This window comes from Oppia nitens, unplaced genomic scaffold (genome assembly GCF_028296485.1).
Source record: "Oppia nitens isolate AA-2021 unplaced genomic scaffold, nextdenovo-longstitch-racon4-pilon3 scaffold5_pilon_pilon_pilon, whole genome shotgun sequence".
NCBI classification, from domain to species: Eukaryota; Metazoa; Arthropoda; class Arachnida; order Sarcoptiformes; family Oppiidae; genus Oppia; species Oppia nitens.
In genome coordinates this window covers 125,486-152,500 of record NW_026533243.1, presented here as the reverse complement: position 1 = coordinate 152,500, position 27,015 = coordinate 125,486, and the positions used below count along the sequence as shown (strand labels likewise).

Sequence of the window (27,015 nt, the reverse complement as noted above, 5' to 3'; positions counted from 1 at the left end):
GTATTTTATTTTTATTTATTATTAGTTATGTAATATAGCAGATATATTGATATAGATATAGATATTACTTGGACTATATGTCTGTTTATTGTTATTTATGAGTTATCAATAATATAAATATATATATATATATATAAAGTTATATATGTCAATCTACTGGCTGGTTTATGTTATAATGATATAGACATAGATATACAGTATATTATATATATACATAATAGGCCAATCCATATGATCATATATATATATATATAAATTGATTGTCTTTTATTATGTACACATCAGAGTTAAGATGAGCACTGGTAGCCAACCATTTCATTGTTACACAAAAAAAACTGCGACTGTTGTGTGTGTGTGTGTGTGTGTGACAAAAGATAGACAAAACAACAAAAACACACAAAAAAGTACAGAATATTCTGTATAATATTAATATTATATATATTGAGGTATGATTTAAATACAGGATAAACACATACATAAATATATGACCCGTTTTTGACATTTTACTAAAACTATTATAGTATTGTTGCTAACATAAGATAACAAATATATATATATATAAAGTATAAATTTATTAATTACCAAATATATATATATATATAAACTAAAATCTGATTTATTATTAACAATAATAATTATTGTATTTGTAATTACTGTAAATTTGTAATTATTGTATAACAAGTATATAATAACTTAACGTATTTAAGTATTTACAGTATATTGTATAATAATATAGTAATTTATAAATTAACCTTTAATATCTTATATTGTTTGGATTATACTATATATATATATGTTTATAGATTTAAAAATCTAAAAATAGTACTAATTTAATAAATTTTTTAATTAATAAAATTAATATCATGTTTATTAATAAGTTGAAAATTTTTCATTAATTTAAAAGATTTAAAAATATACTAAATAAAGTAAATATCATGTATTATTAATTAAAAATAAATTAATACACACGATATCATCATAACATTTAATACTATAATACAGTATATATACTTTACATTAAGCACATTAATCTATAGTTTTATAATTATTATTATACTGTATGATAAAAATATAGTATTTTATGAATAATAGCTAAAATTAATAATAGTTTTTATTATTAAAAATAATGCTATTAATACTTTTTGATAAAAATAATACTATAAAATAATTATGTATAATAATAATAATAATAATGTGTTTTTTAAAGTGATAATAATTATAATTATCAAATCTAATACTTAATAAAATAGATTAACAATAAATGAGTAAAATTTTAAAATTGTATACATATTTTTAGTAAAAATTAATGATAAATAAATTAAAAAATTTAAACATAAGTTATTTTTTATTTGAATCCATACTTTAAAATAAATCATAAAATTTTAAATTTATTTTCAATATAAAAATTATAATCAGATTTTGAAAAGTCGTAATATATTTTTTTTAAAAATAAATATTTTCTAAAAATTCTCTGTATTTTAAGTTATTTTTAAAAGTATTTTGTAGTTTTACTCTCTCTCTCTCTCTCTCTCTCTCTCTTATAAATATATAAAAATAAGTAAAGCAAAGCAATTGTGTAATTTTTATACTAAAAAAATTTAATAATGTTTTTACAAGAATTTCAAATGAGATTTACTTTATATTTCGTTGGAAATAAAAAGTTTTCTAAAAAATTTATGTTATTTTCTTGATTTTTTGTTTCTATTAGTTTAGCTTTTAAAGCAAAATTTATTTAATACAACAACAATATATATATATATATATATATAATGATAATAATAATAATAATAATTGTAAAAAACAAAATTTTTGAAAAAAGTATTCAAAAATAATAATATGATACAGAATAATAAAAATTATACTTTAATAATATTTTTATTGTTTCAAATATAAAAATCTAAAAATTATTGTTATATATATATTATGTTATCTAATTAATACAATTTGAAAAATAATAAATAAATAAAATCTCAATATTGCTAAACAAATTAGTATCGATTTACAATGTATAACAAAATCAATAGATTTTTTTCATATAAGAAAAAATAAAATAACATTTTTCTTCTAAATGTTAAAATAATTTAATAACAACAAAAAAAGATTGTAATTTTTATACCAAAAAAAATTTGATATATATATAAAATACTGTAAAATAGATAATATGAAAATTTGTCTACAATGCACTTTATTTATTTATTTTTTAAAAAATCAATACCATACTAGTAAAAATGTGTCATGGATAATTAAAATTCATCACAACATGTTATGTTATACATAAACGCTAAACATATTGTACTAAAAAAAACACACAAACACACACTGTATTTAATAATTAAATTATAAAATAAAATAAAATAATAAAATAATATATTCAATACAAAAGATAAGTTTAGTGAATAATTTTATAATAGTTTGTAAATACAGTTATACTGTAAAACTATTATTATAGTACATAGACTTTTAAAAAATTTATAAATAAATTTAAACTATTAAAATTTACTATTTTTATATTTGTGATAAATATATATATATATGATTTTTATATGTGTGCTTATAATAATTTACAATTAATGTAATTTACAGCAATCACACACACACAAAACAAAATTAATTATTTAAACTATAATACTGTAATAATAATAATAACTAATTTATATTTCTATTAAAATAAATACTGTATAATACAGTATAATCTAATTTTAAAGCATAAACTAATAATTTTAACTAAACATTAAACTAGTTTCTAATATTAGATTAAAATAATTATAATAATAATTAATATAAATTTTTTTATTTATCATTAATATAACAAAATGTTACCATATATTTTGAATTTCATATTTATTAAAATTATAATATTTTTTAACAAATTTAAATATATATTTTTTAAAAATAGTAAATCCTATAAAAAATTTATTATTAAATCAGTATATATATATAACATATTTTTAAAAATTTTATTTATTAAACATTAACTGGCATTTATTTTTGTAACACATTTTTCTGTATCGATTTTACTTAAAAAAAAAATTCATAAATATTTTACTATATTATAATACATTCAATATTTAAAAAAATACTAATAATATGCAAAAATATTAATAATATAATAATGTCGTTAAAATAAATCATAGAAAAACCGCATTTTCATATTGTAAATCCAAAATATGTGTATAAATTTTATGCTATTTATATAATTTATGTATAATAAAAATCAATAAACATTATATATTTAATGTTATAGATTTTATATTACAATAATATATAAATATATATATAGATTAATAATGTATATAAAATTCACATTTCAATAAAATACAGAATATATTTCTTTTTAATAAAAATAAAATATTTATATAATACAAAAATCTAATAACTTATTAATATATTTTTTCTAATTATTAAATACTATTAATAATATAGACATTTTCATCAATTACTATATATTAATTAGAAAACATATTATTATTATAATTATATTTCTAAATATAAATATTTAATTAAATAATTAATAAATTTTAAAGCCATAAAATTTTATATTGAAAATTATATTAAATATTAAACTATAAATAAATTAAAAATAATTTTTTTACTAAATATAATACAATATAAATTTACTATACATTTTACTATAATTAGATTATATACTGTATATTAAAAAATTATTGCTAACAAATATGCAAATACTAACATCAAATATACAGTAAATAAATTTACTAATTAATAATAAATTACTTATATAATTATTGTCCCCAATTTATTTTATATCGTCAATTAGCTAGCTAAAATATTTAAAATTCAAATTTATTAGTTTAGGAAAAAACACTAGTAGTATGTATTTATTGTAAATTCATAGTCATTATACAGTAGTTAACTGTATCTAGTTAATTATTTATCAATCAATTAACTATCAACTTATATATATATATATATATATGTATATATATATATATATATGTATATCAACCTAAGTTTTAGGATAATTTAGATTTTATATATACATTAAGTTCATAGTTGTTAAAGCTAACTGTAGTAGTTGTAGTTAATTATTAATTAATATTTAATATGTAATTATATATTTTATTTATGAAACACTCACTACTAACTTATTAAAACAATATTACTACAAGTATTACTAGTAGTCATATGAAATATTTATTAAAAATCTTATTTAAAAAAAATAAAATAAAAAATTCGTATATTTTTTAATAATAAAATTTATATATTTAATATGAAAATGTAATTTAAATAATAAATATTCACATATTTTTTTCTGTATATTATTTAATAATATTCTAAGTTAACCCTTAATCCTAACCCTGGAGGGTCTAACATATATATACAATATATATATATTATATATATATACAGTAGACTGTATATAAAAAATAATGATGTATTGCAATTTAAGTAACATTTCCAAGAAAATGCATATTGTATTATATATTTAGTAAAATATTGATATATATTATAAACTAAATGATACTTTCATCTAATGGTTGTTCATATCTAGTATATATATATATACAGTAGTGCTATAAGTTATTTTGAATATATATTAATTTATATACAGTATATATAACACAGTTATATAATACAAACGGTGTGTTTCACAAATTTAACTCTTTAAAAAAACAGTTTGTGACCCACTTTTTTTGTTGAGTATTGTTAGTGAGTGTGTGTTTAAGATAGAAATAATGGGTGAGTAAGTAATTGAGTGACTAAAAGTGATAGTAAATGTGAAAGATATATATATATATATATTGTAAACATATCTATTTGTTACTATTAATACACACACACACACACACACASAGAGAGAGAGAGAGAGAGAGAGAAAGAGAGAGAGAGAGAGAGACTATATATATAAAAAAGTTAATTTAACAAAACAGATAGCTATGGATGAAAACAATCAATTTTAATAATTCAGATAAATTTTATTATTATTATTATTCAAGTTTATCATTTCATATATTGAATATATATACTGTACTATTAAATATATATTTTTATAATAGTAATAAAACAAACAAAATAAAATTGATAATAAAAATAAAAGTAAGAAAACTAAGTTTTTTTTAATGATATAACGTTGTTTTTTATTGAAGAATATTCCTTATAATATTATGAAAAAATATATTAATGTATTATTTATATTCACATTTTATAGAAAACTACTCGTTTTTTGTGTAAAATAAAAAAAACTATATATATATATAAGACTGTCATCTATAAAACAAAACAAACAAACAAAAAATAATAATATATAAAATAAAACATTTATCATAATCTTATATTAATCTATACTCTGTTTTTTTTGTATCAGATATCTGTATTATAGTATTTATATAATATATATATATATATATATATATATATATATATATATAGTGACTATAAATATACAGTTAGTATATTATATATTTTCATTTGCATTCATTAAACGAAAAGTTGCTTTTAGTGTAAAAATGAAAAATATGAAATATTAGAAATTTCTATATATTTTTTATATATATATAGTAATAACATTACAAAATAATACTACATCATTATTAAAAGCCCTAAAAGTTATTTAAATTAAGATAAATATGATGATATATATATATAGAATAATACTAAATAAAATTCACATAAAAATTTATTTTATATACTATACTACTACTACTACTACTATTACTACTATAGATTGTATGACGTAAATGTAGTAATAATACTATTATTATTATTATATAAAATTTAATATTAGAAAAAAAATTTGTACCTATAAATAATATAATAAAAAAATACATTAAATCAGTGATTGCTTAAATATAACTTTTGACTATTTCACATATTTAATATAAAAATGATCAAAAAAAATATTATTATTAAATTATCATTGGTTGACATTTTACTTGTTACATGAAAAAAAATCAATCAAATGTAATATATATATATATTTAAATTAAATTTAAATAATATTAGTATTATTTCTACTAGACTAAATAAAAATTTTAATTTATTTTTTTTAATAATAAATATAGACTAATCTAATAACTATTTTTTAAAAATTAAATAATTAAAATTTATATACAATTTTTGTTTGTTTGTTTGAAATAACTATTTTCTAAATTATACTAAAATAGTGTGAACACTGTTGTTGTTGTTGTCATCATTGCTTTTATATAATTTTAATATAATATTATTATAATTATTTTTATATTTTAATAAAATATAAAATATATGACACAAGTTATAAAAAAAGTCACGCAAATTTTTTCCCAATTTTGTAAGTACTAGTAGTTTACGAGTCCCACTAGTATTATATATATATATTCAGTATATGGTATACTATAGTCTATGTGAATAACATATATATTTAACAATAAATCTAATAATGATTTTATTTCATGAATACATTTCTATCACAATTTATTAATACTGCATTACATATATTATTACATATTGTTATTATTAATATTATTAATACATATAAACATGTTAGCTAATTGTGAGATAAGTTTATATATAATAATATACCAAAAAACAAACAATTATATTGTTAACAAATTATTCACATAATTTTACTTATAAAACTATATATATATATAACTCATATATATATTATATCAAGAATATTCTCTAAAAACATAAATATAATGACATTCAATAAAAGATAAATTTCAATAAGATTTCTTACATAAATATATAAAACGATTTATTTATTTATGAAAGCGTATAATTAAATATATATATATATATATATTTATATATAATATTATTATTATAAAATATTAATATAATATAAATATATAATTAAAAAATGTATCTTTTTTATATAAATAATACACTGTATATAAGTACAGTATATAGTTTAGAATATCAATAAATTTAATTAAAATACTATATAAATTAAAAATCTCATAAATATTCAATATTTATATTAATATTTAAATTATTTTTTATTTTATTTAACACAAATACTGATGTTTTATATATTAAAAACATAAATAAACTTAAAATATTGAATTAAAAAAAATATAAATATATATATATATATAGTTTAGTTTAGTTTTGCAATGTTTTATTTTTTTGATCACTCATTTACGGTTGAAATTATCATTTTTATCACTCAACACATAAATTATATTTTTTAAAAATAACAAAACAATTTTGTTAAATATAACATTTATGATTAAAAAAAATATTACTAGATATTAATGCTATTGTTTTGTTATAATTTGTACAAATAATTGCAAAATAAAAACAACAAAATTTATACTAAATTCTATAGTGAATCTAATATTCAAAATACAAAATAAAATAATATTATTTAAATAAATAAGAAAAAACACAATACATTTCAACTAATTTTTCCACTATTATTCTCAATGATATATATATATATATTTACTATTGTATATAAATTATATAAAATAATTGTATTGTACAGTAGTTTTGCATAAATTGCATGAATTATATATAAATTATCATAATTTTATGTTTTAAGGTTTGTATGCTATTTTTATAATGACTAATAATATACATACACACAAAATATTAAAATATATCAGACATTAATATATATATAAATGCAATTAATAATATATACTGTATGGAAAATTATATATGTCAAATGCATTATTACAAAACAAAACAAAATTTTATATATATATATATATAATTTTGTTTTTTAATAATTTAATAATAATAAAAAAATATATATATAATTTTTATGCTTATCGCTACAAAACAGTAGTACTATTAGTATTAAATGACAGTTATGTCTAATAGCAAAAATAATAATAATAATAATTGAAAAAAATCTTGTAATTATAATAATAACTTATAAAAAACTGATAATCATTATCAAAAAAAATTGGAAACTGAAAATCTTTAGTACTCATGAAAAAGATTAATATATATATGTTATATAATAATGATAAATATTTTGCCTATAATATATCATTATAAAAAACTATTATTATTATTACAACAATAGCAAAACAAAAAAATTTCTAATATAAGCCATATATATATACAGTATATTGTTATATAAAAAATAACTAATATTTTTATGAGGCACACAATAAAAAAATACGTTAATAAATAAAATACATATATTTTAATTGAAAATGTGAGTGGAAAGGACAGTTAGATTTTGTTGTTGTTGTTGTTATTATTGTTATTACCTAAAAAACATAGAGAGAGAGAGAGAGAGAGAGAGAGAGAGAGAGAGAGAGAGAGAGAGAATATATATATATATATCACCCAAACATATATAATAGTCAACAACAAAAATATTAGATATTATTGTAGTGAACACACATAACAATTTGTTATATGATTTTATTTTTGTTTGTTTGTTTGTTAGTTATTTCTCATCACAAACACATAATAATCATCAATAATGTTAAGTCATAAAATAAATGAAAAATACCAACAATAATAACAACAACAACCAACAAAAAAAATCTATAAACAAAATTTGGTCCAAAAATTTTTAGATGATTTTCTTCACAAAAATAATTTTGACATCAAAAAAATCACAATAGAAATCAATAAATAATAAATAAATAAAAAAAATTTACTAAATAACAGTTGCAACATACAAATTGTATATTAAATAATAAGAAACTTTTAAATTCAGTATTATTTCTAAATAAAAATATTGATTTTGTTGTTGTTGTTTGTGTAGTAAAGGTAATCAATAATTATTTATTCACACTTTAAAAACTAATACAAAAACAACAACAACAACAAAATCAATGGGATATATAAAAAAAATAATAGTAAATCCATTGTTAAAATTGACATAAACTTTAGGTTGTCTTTAAGTTAAGGACAGAGAGGTTAGAGATAGAGATAAATCCAATTTTCATCTTTAAATCTCTCTCTCTCTCTCTCTCTCTCTCTCTCTCTCTCTCTCTCTCTCTCTAAAAGTTTATTTTATATTATATGTATTTAATATAAGTTTATTTGTTTATTATCTAAATTATTATCTTATTTTTTTTGTCACAATATATTATACTTATTCAACTGCATGTATGAACTGGTAAGCGCACGGGTATGTCATCCAAAATACAAAAAAAAAAATAAAATAACAACAAAATAAAATCAACTAAAGCTGTCTCTTATAGATAGTGTAACAATATTGTATAAATTGGGAGATTATCACATAAACTTCAATTTATATTAAATATATATATATATAATAAAAACAAAAGTCATTATTATTATTAATATTGATTTATTATATTGAAAAATTGCATTATAATAAAATTAATTATAAAATTAATAATAATAATATTGATGACTAAGCATATTAGTTAGTCAATTAAATATTTAATTAATTAAAATAATAATTATTTATAGTTCAAATATTTACTAACTGATCATTAGACAACACAAAAAAACAATATAATAATAATATCGATAATAATAATACTAATAACTAATATTTTTAATATTAGAAAATTATATTAGGAAACAAAATAATAATAATAATAAGTGTATAAATATTAATGTAATTAAAGTTTTACAATAAATTAAATAATCTTTGTGTAGATAAAAAAAAATTTATAAACTAAATGAATATATAAATTAGTTTTATATTTTTATATATACTTTTATATTTACTCATTTACATATACACTAAGTAATTTTAATGTATTTAGATATTATGTAAATTTAAAATTTTAATAAAACATTTATTATCTAACCGTAATATGATTTAGATAAAAATTTTATAACACAAACATATATATATTATTTAAACAAAAGTTTATATGAAATTATGATTTAAAAATTTATAATTTGTATTATTATTATTATTATTATTATACAGTATAATATAACACATTAGTTATAATGACTTGAAAGTTATAATACCATATAGTATTAAGCAAATAAAATATAAAAATTTCTTATTAATGTATAAATTATATAAATTATTATACTTTACTTTAATTCAATACATTTACTCATTGTGCACGTATATTATAACTTTATTATTATTATTATTATTATTTTAGATAAATATATTTCTATTTAAACTTTATCATAATGATAATAATAATAATATGAATAATTGCCATCAAAATAATATATTAATATATAATATTAAATATAAAACCTAATGATACATATATATTTTGATGTTTAATATTAATGAGGCTTCAAAAAATAATGTGTACTTTAAATGAGTTGCTCATTAACATTGAAATAAAATTGTAATATATTTTTTTGTTGTTACGAATAAGATCTAAATGCTATAATAATAATAATAATAATAATAATAATAATAATAATAATAATAATAATAAAATGTTATAATAAATACAATAATGTATTTATCTAAGATTTTTTTTCAAAAAAAAAGAAAAATAAGAGATTTTTCTAATTTATTTCAAGCAGAAAATATCACACAATTGAAACAATTGAATACAGATAATAGAAAATTTATAGAAAATTTATAAATATATATATATAATTTATATATATATATATATATATATATATATATATATATATATTGTACAGTATATATATACAGTATAATAGATAAATAAATTCAAATACAATAAAGTGATCGTAAGTTGGATTTCTAAAAACGGATGTCAAATAAAAATGATAAAATAGTGAATTGCAATAAATACACACTTAAGTCAATTGATATATATATATATATATCGCACTCACAAATACACACATATATATACTGTATATAAAGAAAATAACTATATTTATTTAATTTAGTTATATTTTGTTGAAATATATATATATATATATAACAAATATTAAGTCAAAATAAGTTATTTTTGATATAAACTTATAAAATATATACAGTATATACAATATATAATAATAACTTGTTTGTATAATATATTTAACTAAAAATTTACATTTCATTGTTAACTTTCAAATGACATCAATATACTGTATATTATGGTTTACAGTAATATATTAAAGTTTACATTTTAAATCCCATATGATTGTTGTTGTCAACTAACAAAAGTAGAAATATATACACAATATATAAATATATATACAAAACGATATATACTTATTATACAAGTTTTCTAATTAGATTTAAGTACAAACTCTATAATAAAAATTTTTATTTGGCTATAAATTTCTATATAAAATTGCAACAAATATAACAATTCATATCATTTTATTTTATATAAAATTCTCTCTCTCTCTCTCTCTCTCTCTATATATATATATATATATATATATATATATATATATATATCACATAAAAAATATATAATTTCTGTGCATTTCTTGAAGGCAGTCAACCAATCAATGGATATACTTAATGTCTATCAATACAAATAATATATCATAAAATATTTGAAAAATTTTAAGTAAAGTCTTATAAACTATAAAAAAAATAAAAACAACTGAAGCGACTACTCATCGGAATCAGTGGACTCACAGAATATTTTCTCTTTTAAATAATAATAATAATAGCAATAAAAATACAGATTATACTGTAGTTTAAAATATTAATTTTCAAATTATCTAACAATATATAGTGATTTTAATTTGAAATCTTATTCAATCAAATGTTTTTATTGAAAAATAAATTATAATAATATTTATAAATACTATGATTTTGCTAAACATAATAAATACGAAAAATATTATAAAAATCGATAAATATATGTAAAAATAAAAAAAATTTCATAACTTTTAATCATATTTTATTTATTGTATATTGAACATTGATAACTAATGTTAGTTAGTATATATATACTGTATATATTAATAAATTTGAATAATAAATAAATAAATTATACAATTATAGCTATAATAAATTTAATATCTGTAATATAAATAACAAATAATTTCAACAACAAAAAAATGTCAATGATAAAAATGATTTTTGTTTATTTATTTTGAAAAAAAATTCATAATATATGGTAAACAATTTTATTTATTATTTTGAAAACATATTTTATTAAAAAATATATATATAAATTGTCAACATTAATAAAATAAAATTTTATTTACACTATATGTATGTTAACTATTTCGCACAGCATTATACTTCCTGTACAATATGTCATATACAGGGTATAAATATATAATATACATAAAGTATTATACATATATAATATATGTATATCCATGTATTATTGTAAATATTTTAAATTTATTCATTTATTTTGTATAAATATTGTAGCAAAATATTATATATATATATATATATATATATATATATATATATATATATATATATATATATATATATATATGAAATATACTTTATATACATTATGTGTGTATATATATATTAAAATATAAAAATATTTTATTTAATAATACATGACATTCCATATGAATACAATGTATACCAAAAAAATATATACTATAAGTATATTATGAATATTAAATACTCTACAATATCCTCTTTCTATATATATATATATATATATATATATATATATATATATATATATATATATATATATATATATATATATATATAGTTTACTGTAGGTGTGTATTATTTATTTAAAAAAATATATTGTATTAATATATATATATATATATATATAATGTATATATATTAAAATATATTGTGGTTATATAAAATGACATTAACTATATTTATATATTGAATATGATTTCACAATAAATTTTATTATATTATTATGTTTACCACAAGTATATTATAAAATGTGAACAACAATAACATGTAATAACAAAAAACTTCTAATAGAATTTTTTTTGGTAAAAATAAAATAAAAAAAAGTTTTATAATTTGTTTAAAATGTTACACAATTTGTATAATACTATATTAACATACAGTTTATAAATATTAAATAAACGTACAGTAAATGTTAGATAAAATTGTTGTAGTATTTCTTTATTTTTTTGTAGTTAGTTATAATAAAGAGCATATATTGTACAATATATACTCTATAGAGTATACGATATATTGGATAAAACCAGTATAAACCTGTACTCTACTACATACCAGTGCTCTCTCTCTCTCTCTCTCTCTCTCTCTCTCTCTCTCTCTCTCTCTCTCTCTCTCTCTCTGTATGTATGTATGTGTCTGTATATTAACAATACAGTAAAACTCATACAAAAAATCAATAATTGCTTCAACAATGGGAACATCCGATTGAATTTTACTCTCTCTCTCTCTCTCTCTCTCTCTCTCTCTCTCTCTCTCTCTCTCTCTCTCTCTTTATTTCTATTACTCAGTCATTCATTACATTCACAAACACATACTCTCACACAAAACCCACTCAAATCATACCAACAATAAAAAAAATGAGATGAAATATATTTGTATTTACGGTCATTCAAAATATCGCCAGAATATTCTTCTAACAATAAAAAACTATTATTATTATTAAACAGAATATTCTTTGTACTAAAATTTTTTTAGTCATTCAAAAATCACTAATTTTTTTACTTTACTTTACACTATACTGTCTATACAGTACATATATAATGATATAATTTTTTTTAAACATATTAAATAATATATTTAATAAATGATTCATTTATTTATTTAGATTTTAAATAAGTAAACAATAGGTTTATTATTGTATTAATATTATACAACATTAACATGTGATAATAATAATAATAATAATAATAATATTAATAAATATACTGCTTATACAAATAGATTTCATATATCAGTTTAAGTATAAATATTTTATTATTATTATTACACAATGACTAAGAAAATTAATAATTATTACAATAACAAACTTATGTAAACATTATATATAATAATACTAATAATAAAAACCAATTAAACTCTCAATAATAACTTAAATATCTTTTCAAATATTATTTATCAAATGATAACATTTTCGTTAAAAAAAATTTCTATTATATATATTATAGAAAGCAAACAACTTATTATTATTATAATAATAAGTATATTATTATTATTGATAATCATATAAAATACTAATACAAATAAACATAACATCAACTATAAAGACAAATATTAAACTTGAAGGCAAATAATAATATTAGTATTATTATATTCAATACGCAAGTTTAGTATTAATCTTAAATATACAGTATATAACTTATAATAAATAATATATAAAATAAATAAAATAATGACATGTTTTATACATAGATATTTGTATTATACTGTATTGTTGTTATTGAAATAAATAAAAAATATTTAGTCAATCATATATATATATATATATATATATATATATACACAAAACTACACATAAATCACATAATTTTTAGTTGATTTTCTATAACAAGAAAATATATTGCAAAAAAAACTTACTTAAAACAGATTTAAATCAATTGCCAACAAATAAAATACAATAAAAATATATAGAAAAATAAAATAATCTCATAAATAAAACAATATTACTACACGATAGATATTAGTTGATAAAATTTAGGAGTGGGCGGGAAAAGTTATACGGGAATAACCGGGTAATGTCTTACATCATACAACACAATATATTGATTAAAATATTTAAAAAAAACTATTTGTATGTTTTTGTGTTTGTTTGTTTGTGTGTATTGTATTATCTTTTATATTTTATTATTCAAAAATATAAATCTAAACAATTCAGCAAACAAATTCAAATACTTTTTACATTTATAAAAAACACCATAAAGTATAAACTACAATACAGTATATATAATAAACTATTAATAAATCAACAACAAAAATACAGACAACTACTAAACAATTGTCTGAAAATTTTATAATATATATATATATATATATATATATTTGTTTTCATTTCTATCTCTACATCAAACTATATAATAGTTATTAACAACAATAACATGACAAACACACACACACACAAACATACAGAAAGACAATGATATATATTTATAAATATATAAAAAACTTTATATCAAATACAAGGACACACACACAGAAAGAGAGATACAGAATATTCTGTATATAACTATAAGCTTTAAAAAAAATTTAACTGACAGTCCATCAGATATATCTGTAACTTAATGACTGACTGTTAAGACACAAGTGAATATCGGTTATTATACACTATATATATATGATATAAATAATACAATACAATAAATGTCTTATAAATTTTTTTTATTTATAATATATCATATAGTTATACTGTAATTTATAAGACACACACACACACACACGTTACTATTATATTTTTTTTTTACGTGCACTGGTATGTGCAATGTCTGTGTGGTGTGTGATAAGAAAGCACTGGTATGTGTCAAAACTAAATGGTAAACAGTGTTTATTTGTGTGCAAGTTTGTGTGTGTTGTGTGTGTGTGTGTGCCATACAATCGATGATAAATGAGGTGCCGGGAGATGGTATGGGCTCCCGATGTTATACATACATCAGTCACTCTCTCTCTCACTTTCTTGTCTAATGATAACCAGTATATAATAATACTAATACTACTACTAGTAGTAGTAGTAGTAGTGATACCATAAACATTGCCCATAGTGTTTCCAGTGTCGACATTTAACACCACTGGTGCGAAACCAACCGAGCTATGTATGTATGTGTGTGTGTGTGTGTATGTTATTATCCAATCAATTTTATCGAGGTACTATTTAAACAATGGTGATGCTGATGATGATGATGACCATAATTTAGCTTCTAKACTACCAGTCCATTCAATGGCATTCATACCCATACATTCAACTGTACAAACATATATATATATATACAGTCTGTATATACTATATATACGTATAAAACAAACAAACAAATTAATAGATAAAGTCATTTATCATCGCATAAGTTGATGATTAATAATAATATAAATTATAGATTATTGCAAAAATCACATCAAAAAAAACTTTCTATATTTTTTTGTGTAATAATAATAATAATAATAATATAGTATATTATTTATGCTTGACTGACACATATACTGGGACTACATTTATAAATACTATATATTATTATTATTATTATATATTTACTAGACATTCATATTAAATGGTACTACCGGTGCTCAGCTAACCGTCAAAAATTTTTTGCTGCCAAACAAATTAAATAACTTTTGATATTTTGATTTTTAAAATATAATATTTTTTTAATATTATWTCTGTCAATTTTTTTATATATATATTTATAATTACTGTCATGAAATAAATTTTTATTTTAATTTAATTTTCTCAAAAAAAAMTTATTTTAAAGTAAATTATATATTATATACAATGATTGTAATCGGATATACAGTATATATATATATATTGATAATCGATAAAATAGTAACTAAAATATATATATATTGTCTTTTTATGGGGGGAGGAGGGATGGAAGGGGGAGACTAAATATATGAGATTTAAATTAAGATTTTATGGATTATTTTTTTGTTGCATTTTTATAGATAAAAAAATGTCAATAATATGCAAACACACACACACACAAAAAACTACTGTCCTTTTCATCCATCAAACAGTAGTTTTTTTTAATACTTATTATCATTATATCCAAAAAAATTTTGTATAGTTTTTTTTAGGACATTAATTGATGAACACAACAGAAACACTAGTCAAGCGTATGGATTGTATATTACAATATATATATATAATAAATAAAAATTTAATATATTTTTTTGGTTAAATAATAAAAATTATTTTCAACATAAAAAACAACTTTACACTTTTGTTGCCTGTAATTGATATACAGATTAATAATAATAATAATAATAATAATATATTGTTTAGTTATTTTTCATTCAATATATTTATAAATATTCTTTTCAATTAAAATTATATACAGACAATAATAATAAAAAAAATTTTGCCCTAATTTTATCGATTTGATTCAAAACTTTTTTTTTCATCCCATTTTATTAAAAATAATTTATTATATTATTGAACACACAGTATATGTAGTGAAAGTATTCACATTGTGTGTGTGTGTGTGTGTGTGTCCTCTAATTTATAGCCAAATAATATATATATATATATATCATATATATAGATATTGAATAGATATATACTGTATTAAATTGATACCAWAACCATAACTTTATTATTATTATTATTTAGTCGTAACAATTGAATCAATGATTAATGCAGATACTAAAAAAATATGGCGAAAATTTTTAAAATTTATTTTTTTATTATTATTATTATACTTTTCCTATATATAAAACTAAATTAAAAATCTATCGATTTTTCTAACTAAAAAAAGATAAAATCATTCATAACTCTCATAAGTAAAGTTATTATAGACAACAACAAAATATTTGCAGTGAAAAAAATATTGACAAACAAACAACAAATTTGATTTAATATGTAATGGATGTGTGTGTGTGTGTGTATGTGTGTGTGTGTRTGTATGTGTGTGTGTGTGTATGTGTATGTAWGTATGTATATATGTATGTGTATGTGTATGTGTATGTGTATGTGTATGTGTATGTGTATGTGTATGTGTATGTGTATGTGTATGTGTATGTGTATGTGTATGTGTATGTGTATGTGTATGTGTATGTGTATGTGTATGTGTATGTGTRTGTGTRTGTGTATGTGTGTAAGTGTGTGTGTGTTTTTTGGTGATTTAGTTTTACTAAAATGGTGGGGGAACGGGATTATTATAGGTTGGGGGATGGAAAAAATGGGTTATTATTTTTGGTAAACTGTGCTTATTTTTCTCGCTTAACAACWACAACAAAAACTAAAACATCTTTCATCATCTAATGTTGAAAAATGATAGCCAACTGGCCATCGCAATATGACTGTGCACTTCACGMACACACACACCACATAACTATTGACTTTCATATTATTATTATACAGTATGATGTAATATTATAGCCAATACACCATTTAAACAGCCAACCTAAACAAAAAAAATCATATGCCATACAATATATATATATATATATATATATATATATATATATATATATATAGAGAGAGAGAGAGAGAGAGAGAGAGAGAGAGAAAGTGGTCGGATAGTTATATATATATTATATATCTATTGGCCAGTTAGCCAATTCATTCATTCATTCACCATATTATTTTWTATATATATGATATTATGGTAGTATAAGTGATGCCCTAATATCTGGCGCCTGAAAAATGGGCCCAAAAAATATTGACTATATATATATATATATAATATATTTTTACTGTTATATATCTATACAATACAATACAATACATAACAATAAATCGTTTGAATGGATCGATCATTAGATGGCCGGCCATATATATATATACAGTATATATATTGTAGTTTTATTGTTGTTCACATAGATATAGATATATATCAATAAATAAAATATATATAAAAAAATAGCCAGCACACACACACACATAAAATTTGTAACAAAAGTAATTTTTATAGTCAATAAATTGTGTTTCAATGTGTTTGCTATCGATTTTTTTGGTTGTTGTAGTTTTTTTTATCATTGATTGATTGATTTATTTAATACTCTCTCTCTCTCTCTCTCTCTCTCTCTCTCTCTATATATATATATATATATATATATATATATATATATATATATGTATATATTGTGTGTGAAAACTTATGGAGCGGTCAGTCAGTCAGTTATCAGTTTAGTTATTCCCAACCAGTGATTTAGGCTTATAGTATAGGATAGGATTAATCATAGGATAGGATTTGATTTAAAAACCATTGTGTGTGTGTRTGTGTTGTATGTGCGGGTATATTGAAACACAACAACAAAACAAAACAAAAATAAATAATAATAAATTCTAGTTTTGTATTCAGACAGTGAAATAAAATAAAAACAACAAATAGAAAAACAAATAGTTTATATATAAAAAATAATAAAAAAAATTCTGGGCATAAGATTTTCTGGTGAAACGGTATTATAATTGATAAACAAAAAATCTTTAGGATAGATATCGGAGAGAAGATTATATGGTTTACAACAACAACAATGACAACAACAACAACAACAAAAATAGTACATGTATTGTACAGATAGGATATAATAGAGAAATAGAGAGACGATAGCCAAATGTACCGTTTCATATGGTCTTATGATAAGACTGTCCATCAGTTTGAGAGAGAGAGAGAGAGAGAGAGAGAGAGAGAGAGAGAGAGAGAGAGAGAGAGATCAATACCAGTGCTAACAGATATCGATATAGATATCTAACCAAACAACCAAAAAAATAACAGTTAAATGTTATGATTATTACAATCAAATGCACTCTAATTGATTAGAAACTAATTTCCAGCAAATAAAACAGTATATACAGTATGTATTTACAATATATGTATATATATATATATATATTAAACATACAATACAACTAAATAGCATTTATAAATGCCATGCCATTTACTACAAGAATATTCTATACCGTTATTGAATTAAATAATTAAATTTTCCAGTCAAATAATAATAATAATAATCATTAAAATAAAATAATTACAAATAAAAATAATTCACTAAATTACACACTTTTGAAATTATAAATGGATAAAATATATAAAGTTATACAGTAGTAGTATAAATGCCAAAAYAAACAATTTGCATATATATTAACTAAATAAATAATTGGGGAAAAATAATAAATAAATAAATTAAAACAATTATTATTATACTTGAAATTACTGTTTTGTAATGTATTTGTTGATATTGTTGCTCAACAACAACAAAAATATTCACAAAAATTATTTAAAAAAATATTTTCATACTATACTGCATATACAGTATTAGCTCACACACACACAGGATATGAAGTCCATAGAGTTAACAAATAATATATTTTATATATATATATATATATATTTCTTCATTAAAACTTAAGGCTATTGTAGATATTTGTCCAAAAAAAAATAATAATAAATATTTATTTTATTTATATATATATAGTTAACAGTTGCGTAAAAAAACTTTCTCTGCAATTATATCAATAAGTTATATATATATATATATACACTGTATATATATATTCTACTACTGTATATCACACTATTAACTATTATTTTTTATTATATAATATATATATATAATAAACAATATATTTTAAGTAATACTATACTCTCAATGAAATACAATGCCTGACACACAAATACACATACAATATACAGTATATATATATAATATGAAAAAATAATAAATATAATGAAAAAAAATATTATGGTAAAGCAAAAAAAAATAATAATAATACATACATAGTTTAATATATAATACAATACAACTAAATATACTTATATAAAATAAAATATTTGTTGTATAAGTAAAAAGATATTCAATACAATAATAATAATAATAACAATAATAATAAGTAAAGGGGTATTGAATGACATTTGCTAATATATATATATATTAATAATTAATATATTGTGTAATAAAACATTTCAGCTGATAACTTTTTTCACCATTAAATTGACAAAAATTAACATTAACATTGAAATTGCATATATATAAAAAAAATATTATATATACGGTATATTTTTGTTGTATGACATAATATCAGATGAAATAATAATAACAATATAATAATTAACATTAGCTTATAAAATGAATAAATAAACAAATTGTTAATTTATTTATATTATAAACTTTTAAAATTACAAAAAAAAACAAATATAAATCATTTTATTTTTAATTTTATATAAATACTAACATCAAATTAATTATTATAGTATTAATAATTAATTTTAAATATTCAATCTATCATACAGTATATAATACACAAACAATATTGTATAATATCTATATATTTTAATGCTATTAAAGTGTTAAAAATAAATACATACTATATTATTATTATCATCATCATTGTTATCATTAATCATTTAAGCAATAATAAAATTTTTATAATATTGTTGTCAAATTGAGGATTAAAATCTATAATTTTAATAGGATTTTAGTATTATTTATTTATTTAGTATTATTATCATCATCATCATCAACAACAAACATTATCATCAATTATTTTTTATCAAACAAACATTTTTTTAAGAAAAATATATTGAAATTTTCAATATATTTTATGCCAATTATTTATTTTAGAAATAATAAATTATAATATATATATTAAACTAAAAAAGTAATCATTAAATAAAACTTTATAATTTATTTATAAGATTATAAACTTATTTTCTATATATATATATATATATATATTTAGCATGATAATAAATTGTAACATTTATATATATATATGATTTATATATAAATAAAAAAGTAAAATAATTTATTTTTTGTTGATAGGATTAAGTTTTAAAGATATTTTTGAAAATATATTTAATTTATTAGTATTATATACTGTACTATCATTTGATATCATTAATAATAGTTTTTAAATATATGATAAAATAATTAGTATATTATTATTACTTTTGTATTATAAAATATATATAATATTATATATTATAAATATCAAAAGTAAATTTTCTAATATATTATTTAAATAATARCAATAAAATTTATATAGTTTATCAAAAAAAAAATATAATATTATATTCTGGTAATAATAATAATAATAATATATGAAAAACTATTATTATTATTATCATTAATGTTATTTACTAAATAATACATTTAGATTGTAACAGTATATAATTAAAATTATCATAAATTTTAATTTAATAATAACCTACAATAATGATAATTATATCATTTTTAAAAATCAATATAACTGCGAAAACATCATTATATATTAATATTAATAAATATTATAATTTTTAATTTTAATCTATAGATAAATATGTCAAAAAATACATTAATAACTCATATAAATGTCATATTCAACTAAATAATTAATTAATTAATTATCAAAAACTAGCTGCCTAGATTATTATTATTATTATTATTATAGGGTTTATTAATTTATAGCTAATTTTAATTTATTTTTGCAGAAAATACTTATTGACTTATATATCATAGAAATTGCAATCGCTTTTAATATGCAAAACATCTACACAAACAAAAATTAATAAAAATTTTCTACTAGTATGTCATTAAAGTTGAATATAATTTTATTATTATTATTATTATTAWTATTAATGTACATAAGATATTAATATTTGTTATTAATTACAAACATGTAATATAAATTTTAAAAAAATTAGTTTATAAATTATACAACTTTKGATAAAATACTGTATATTAGATATTACTGTTTATAAATAAAATAAATATAATATATATATTTTTTTTGGCTAAATTCTAATCATTATATTTGTTGAGTAAATGATGAAATAGAGAGAGAGAGAGAGAGAGAGAGAGAGAAAGAAATCGATAATAATAATCATAATACTAATAGTAATAATAATGTGAAATACATGTACTCTAATATTATATACAGGAAAACGTTTTATTATAGACCTCTCTCTCTCTCTCTCTCTCTCTCTCTCTCTCTCTCTCTCTCTCTCTCTCTCTCTCTCTCTCTCTCTCTCTCTCTCTCTCTCTCTCTCTCTCTCTCTCTCTCTCTCTCTCTCTCTCTCTCTCTCTCTCTCTCTCTCTCTCTCTCTCTCTCTCTCTCTCTCTTCTCTCTCTCTCTCTCTCTCTCTCTCTCTCTCTCTCTCTCTCTCTCTCTCTCTCTCTCTCTCTCTCTCTCTCTCTCTCTCTCTCTCTCTCTCTCTCTATGTAAACGTTTATCAATGATATGTATTAAACAATAGTAACAAAACAAAAAAATTCAATAAATATACAGTTAATACTGTGTAACAAAAMTTCTAAGTACTACTCATTMYTCACTCATTGTGATAATCAATKGTTTATAAAAAAAATATATATAATTTTGAAAATTAATTCATAAAATTTAAATTTATGAAAATTGTAAAGAGATTTTCAACAACAAAAAACTTGATATTAATAATGATAATTTATTTTCATAATATATATATATATATATATATATATACAGTACATACCATTTATATATCTTAAATCAAGTGCATTAATATTTTTCAAAAATATTTTGATTATTTAAAGCCAGAAAAATGAAAACAATTTAAAATATTATGTAAATTTCATATTATATTAGTGTAATTTAAATATAATGTATAAAAATACTAAATTGTTTATATTAACTTAATTTAGGCAAACATTTTACATCAATATTATAATATTAAAAAATATGACTGTATGACTGTATTGTATATAATACTTTAATTTTCCAAATGTATATATTTTTTGATGGAAAAATTGTTATTTTAATTTTTATGTTTATCATGTTTGGTGAACAACAATATAAAAATAACATAATATCTAATAACAAAATAAAATGCATTAGATTTTAGCAATTTTTTTTAAATGAAAACTCTGTGTTACATATTTTGATATATATATATATTGATATATATTGTATATACTGTATATAAAATATATAATTTATAAATATATAAATAAACAAACAAATGGCAAAATAAATTGATTATTAAAAAGCGCTGTTTTTGCTTGAAATGATTTTACATTAAATTTTTTAAATATAAGCAAAAAATTACAGTTAAAAACATACTCAAACAATAAAAACTAAAAATATAATCGCATTATTTTTTTATTTAAATAACATATACTTTATATATATATATACAAAATTTAGTGCTTAATTTAAATGACATTTTTTTAAATTATAAATATATGAATTTCATATATACCTGTATATATATAGTTTTTTAAAATTAATAAAACAAATTTATTTTTAATAGAAATTTTGCAACAACAAAAAAATCTTAGTGTATTATCATCTAAATATTTGATCAAATAAATTACAATATCAACAACAACAAAATTATTCAAGTAAAATAATTTTATTTTATTTTTTAATAAAAATTATAGATTTTTATAAAATAAATATACTATTTATAAATAGTTTATATTAAATATTCTATATAAACAATAACARACCAAATAATAATATTAGTTTCAATTTGAAATTATAATTATATTTATTTTATTTAAATTTTAAATAAACATATTAATAGTAGTAATATATATATAAAATTATTTCAAAAATTAATACTTCTATTGAATTTCAATGACTCTTATGTTGTTTTCAAGTGAAATACCATATAAAGAGATTATCATTGAATTACATAATATATAGATATATATACTGTATATCCAAAAAGTTAAATAAATAAATAAATAAATATCTACTATAAAACTATAAAACATAGCTATACAGTATTTTATAACATTATACACTAAACATATTATAGCAAACTAAATAAAAATTTATTTATTTTTTATAAAAAAAACTATTTTTTTATTATTTCATATTATATGTTTTTTTCAAGTAATAAAATTCAAGTTATATCACACAATATATTTGTGTCAATAAATTATTAGACACATACACACACACACACACATAACTAACAGCAGCTATGATATCACTATCATATCATTTATATTATTTAGTAAAAAWTTTTTATATATATAAATATATATTTATAAAATATTATCAACAACAAAAATAAATTACATAAAATTGATTTATCATTAAGTTATACATTTAGCTCACATATCTCATACACATACACACACTTATTATTGAATTAAAATTACAAATTTTTTTCCTTATCATTTTATTACTATTTACTATTATTATTATATAAATTTTATTGAAAAAAAATTTAAGTAATTGCAACAACAAMAAAAATATTTGCTCATTCAGCAGATAAGAGTCAACAAATTCATAATTAAATTAAAATATTATTAGTTTAATAATAATATTATTATTATTATTGAATATTACTAAAAAAAATCGTTTTGAAACTAATATAGTAATGGAAATCAAAATTTTTTTATCAYATTTTTTTTAAATTGAGAAAAATAATAACATTAATAATAAATTTGAAAACATGTTWTGATGGAAGAAAAAAATACAATTTATTATCATTTTAAAACTATTATTAGTATTATTACAAAATTATATATATATATATATATATATATATATATATATTATATTAATGCCATATATAGCAAGTGTCGTAATAGCAAAAACAACAATAACTAACAATTTTTTTGTTATCAATTTATTAATGCATATATATAAAAAAAAAAAGTTAAAAATTTAATTTTTTTAAAAATATTTTGTGCCAATTGGCAATATTAAAATTATATATATATATATAATAACAGTAATATATTAATAATAATAAATAAAAATATGTTTAAAATAATCAATTATTTATAGTAGTATTATCATAGTAGTAATACTACTATTTTTTAAAAAAAATTATATAATAATAATAATAAATTTTTTTTTCATCAATAAAATATTATTATTATTATTATTATTATTATTAAATAATTAATTTCACCTACGTCACTTTCAAACAAAATACCAAAATTGGTAAGGCAATAATAATAATAATAATATTAAATAAATAAATTATGTAAATACTACTACTACTACTATGTCTATAATTATAATACAGTAATTATAATAATATACAAGGTCATTTTTAAATAATAAAAAAAATCATAATATTTTAGTTAAAAACTAATTTTAGTTTTATTTTTTAAACTTTAAAAAAAATGTAAAAATAAATAAATAAATTAAAAACTATAACCATATAAAACAAATTCAAATATATTTATATTAAGTATACCGTAATTCCTGGCCAACACACACACACTAGAATAACACCCCAGGGGTGGGAATTTTTCGGGGGGGGGGGAAACACAAATTATCGGGAATACTATATTAAAAACAATTAAAATATGGTGTGTGTGTGTGTGTGTGTGTGTGTCCGGCACCGGGAGGTTAATTGATTATTGACTAAAATATGAGTGATTATTAAGACAACACACATACCTGAGTGACCTGAAACTGGTCGGGTTTGAGTGTCTCCTCCACTTCGTACTCGGATTTCGATCCTTTAGATCCCTCTCTGGGAACAGTCGACCGGATATTGTCGAACATTCCCCGAAAAAATCCGGACGACTTGCCTTTGGAGTCGACTTTTTTCATGGCTCTCATATATATGTGTATTAATTAATTAATAATAATATTAATTAATTAATTAAAATGTACTAGATGATTATTATTATTATATAAATAATTTTTTTAACAATTAATAAAATGTTACTAGATATTAATTTTATTAATTTTTTTTTTAGAAAAAATCAATCAGGTCGATCCATTTAGAATTTAGTTAATTTTTATTATTATTAAATTTTTTATTAATTATTAAAATTTTTAATATTATTTTAGTTTTCAATTTTTTGGTTTGGTTTTAAAAATTAAAACATATGTGCAAACACTGTGTGTGTGTCTGTGTTTTAATGCCAGAGTACAGTATATACGGTATGACCACTAACTACAACAAGCAGTGGCCATACAATCACTAATACACTAATACAGTAAAAACACTTTCAAATAAAAAAAATTAAAACAACACTAAATCACTAGTAATTAATTTTTTTTTAATGATATACTAGTGTCCAAATAAATATGCGGCTAAAATGGTGGCCAAATACATACACACACACACACACAAATAGATACGATAGTTATGATAACTAACCAACCAACAATAATACCCAAATCCAATTTAGCTAAAAAACAATGCTATGTGTGGTATGTGTGTGCTTAGGTGGTTTTTTTTAATAATATTTTACTAATAGTGCACACACATATACCATCAATAATATATATATATATATTTAAATATACTGTAATAATAATACTGTATATAATAATAATAATAATAACACACAACACAACTCTATGTGCTGTTAGAGAGTGTGACTATTATAGTGAGAGAGTACTGTACTGATAGAGAGAACCGTATGATATAATAACAACACACACACACATACACTCTCTCTCTGTCTATCTATCTATGAGCTCATGTATGTGTTGGCGCACTGGCTATGCATTTACAGTATTATTATTTTGTATATAATGTTTTGAACCAAATTTTTTTCCTCTCTCTCTCTCTCTCTCTCTCTCAACCCGATTATATACAGTGTATATATATATATGTATATAATATATATAATCATAGATTTTTATACAGTATATATACATGCAAAAAACATATATATAGAGAAAGAGTGTACATGTACACTATTACTATTAATATACCGACATGTTAACCCGGGAA

General features: G+C 18.4%; 1 protein-coding gene across 5 annotated transcripts in view; it reads right to left on the bottom strand.

Annotated features, from left to right (window-relative positions):
• LOC128961942 (syntaxin-binding protein 5-like) overlaps nt 1–25,910 on the bottom strand; it is a 70,420-nt gene extending 44,510 nt beyond the window's left edge. For all 5 annotated transcript variants that reach the window (XM_054308269.1, XM_054308270.1, XM_054308272.1 and 2 more), the window contains exon 1: nt 25,722–25,910. In XM_054308269.1, the coding sequence (XP_054164244.1) occupies nt 25,722–25,886 (165 nt within the window). In that variant the 5' untranslated portion in view covers nt 25,887–25,910. The remainder of the gene's footprint in view (nt 1–25,721) is intronic.
• Nucleotides 25,911–27,015: the final 1,105 nt, after the last annotated feature.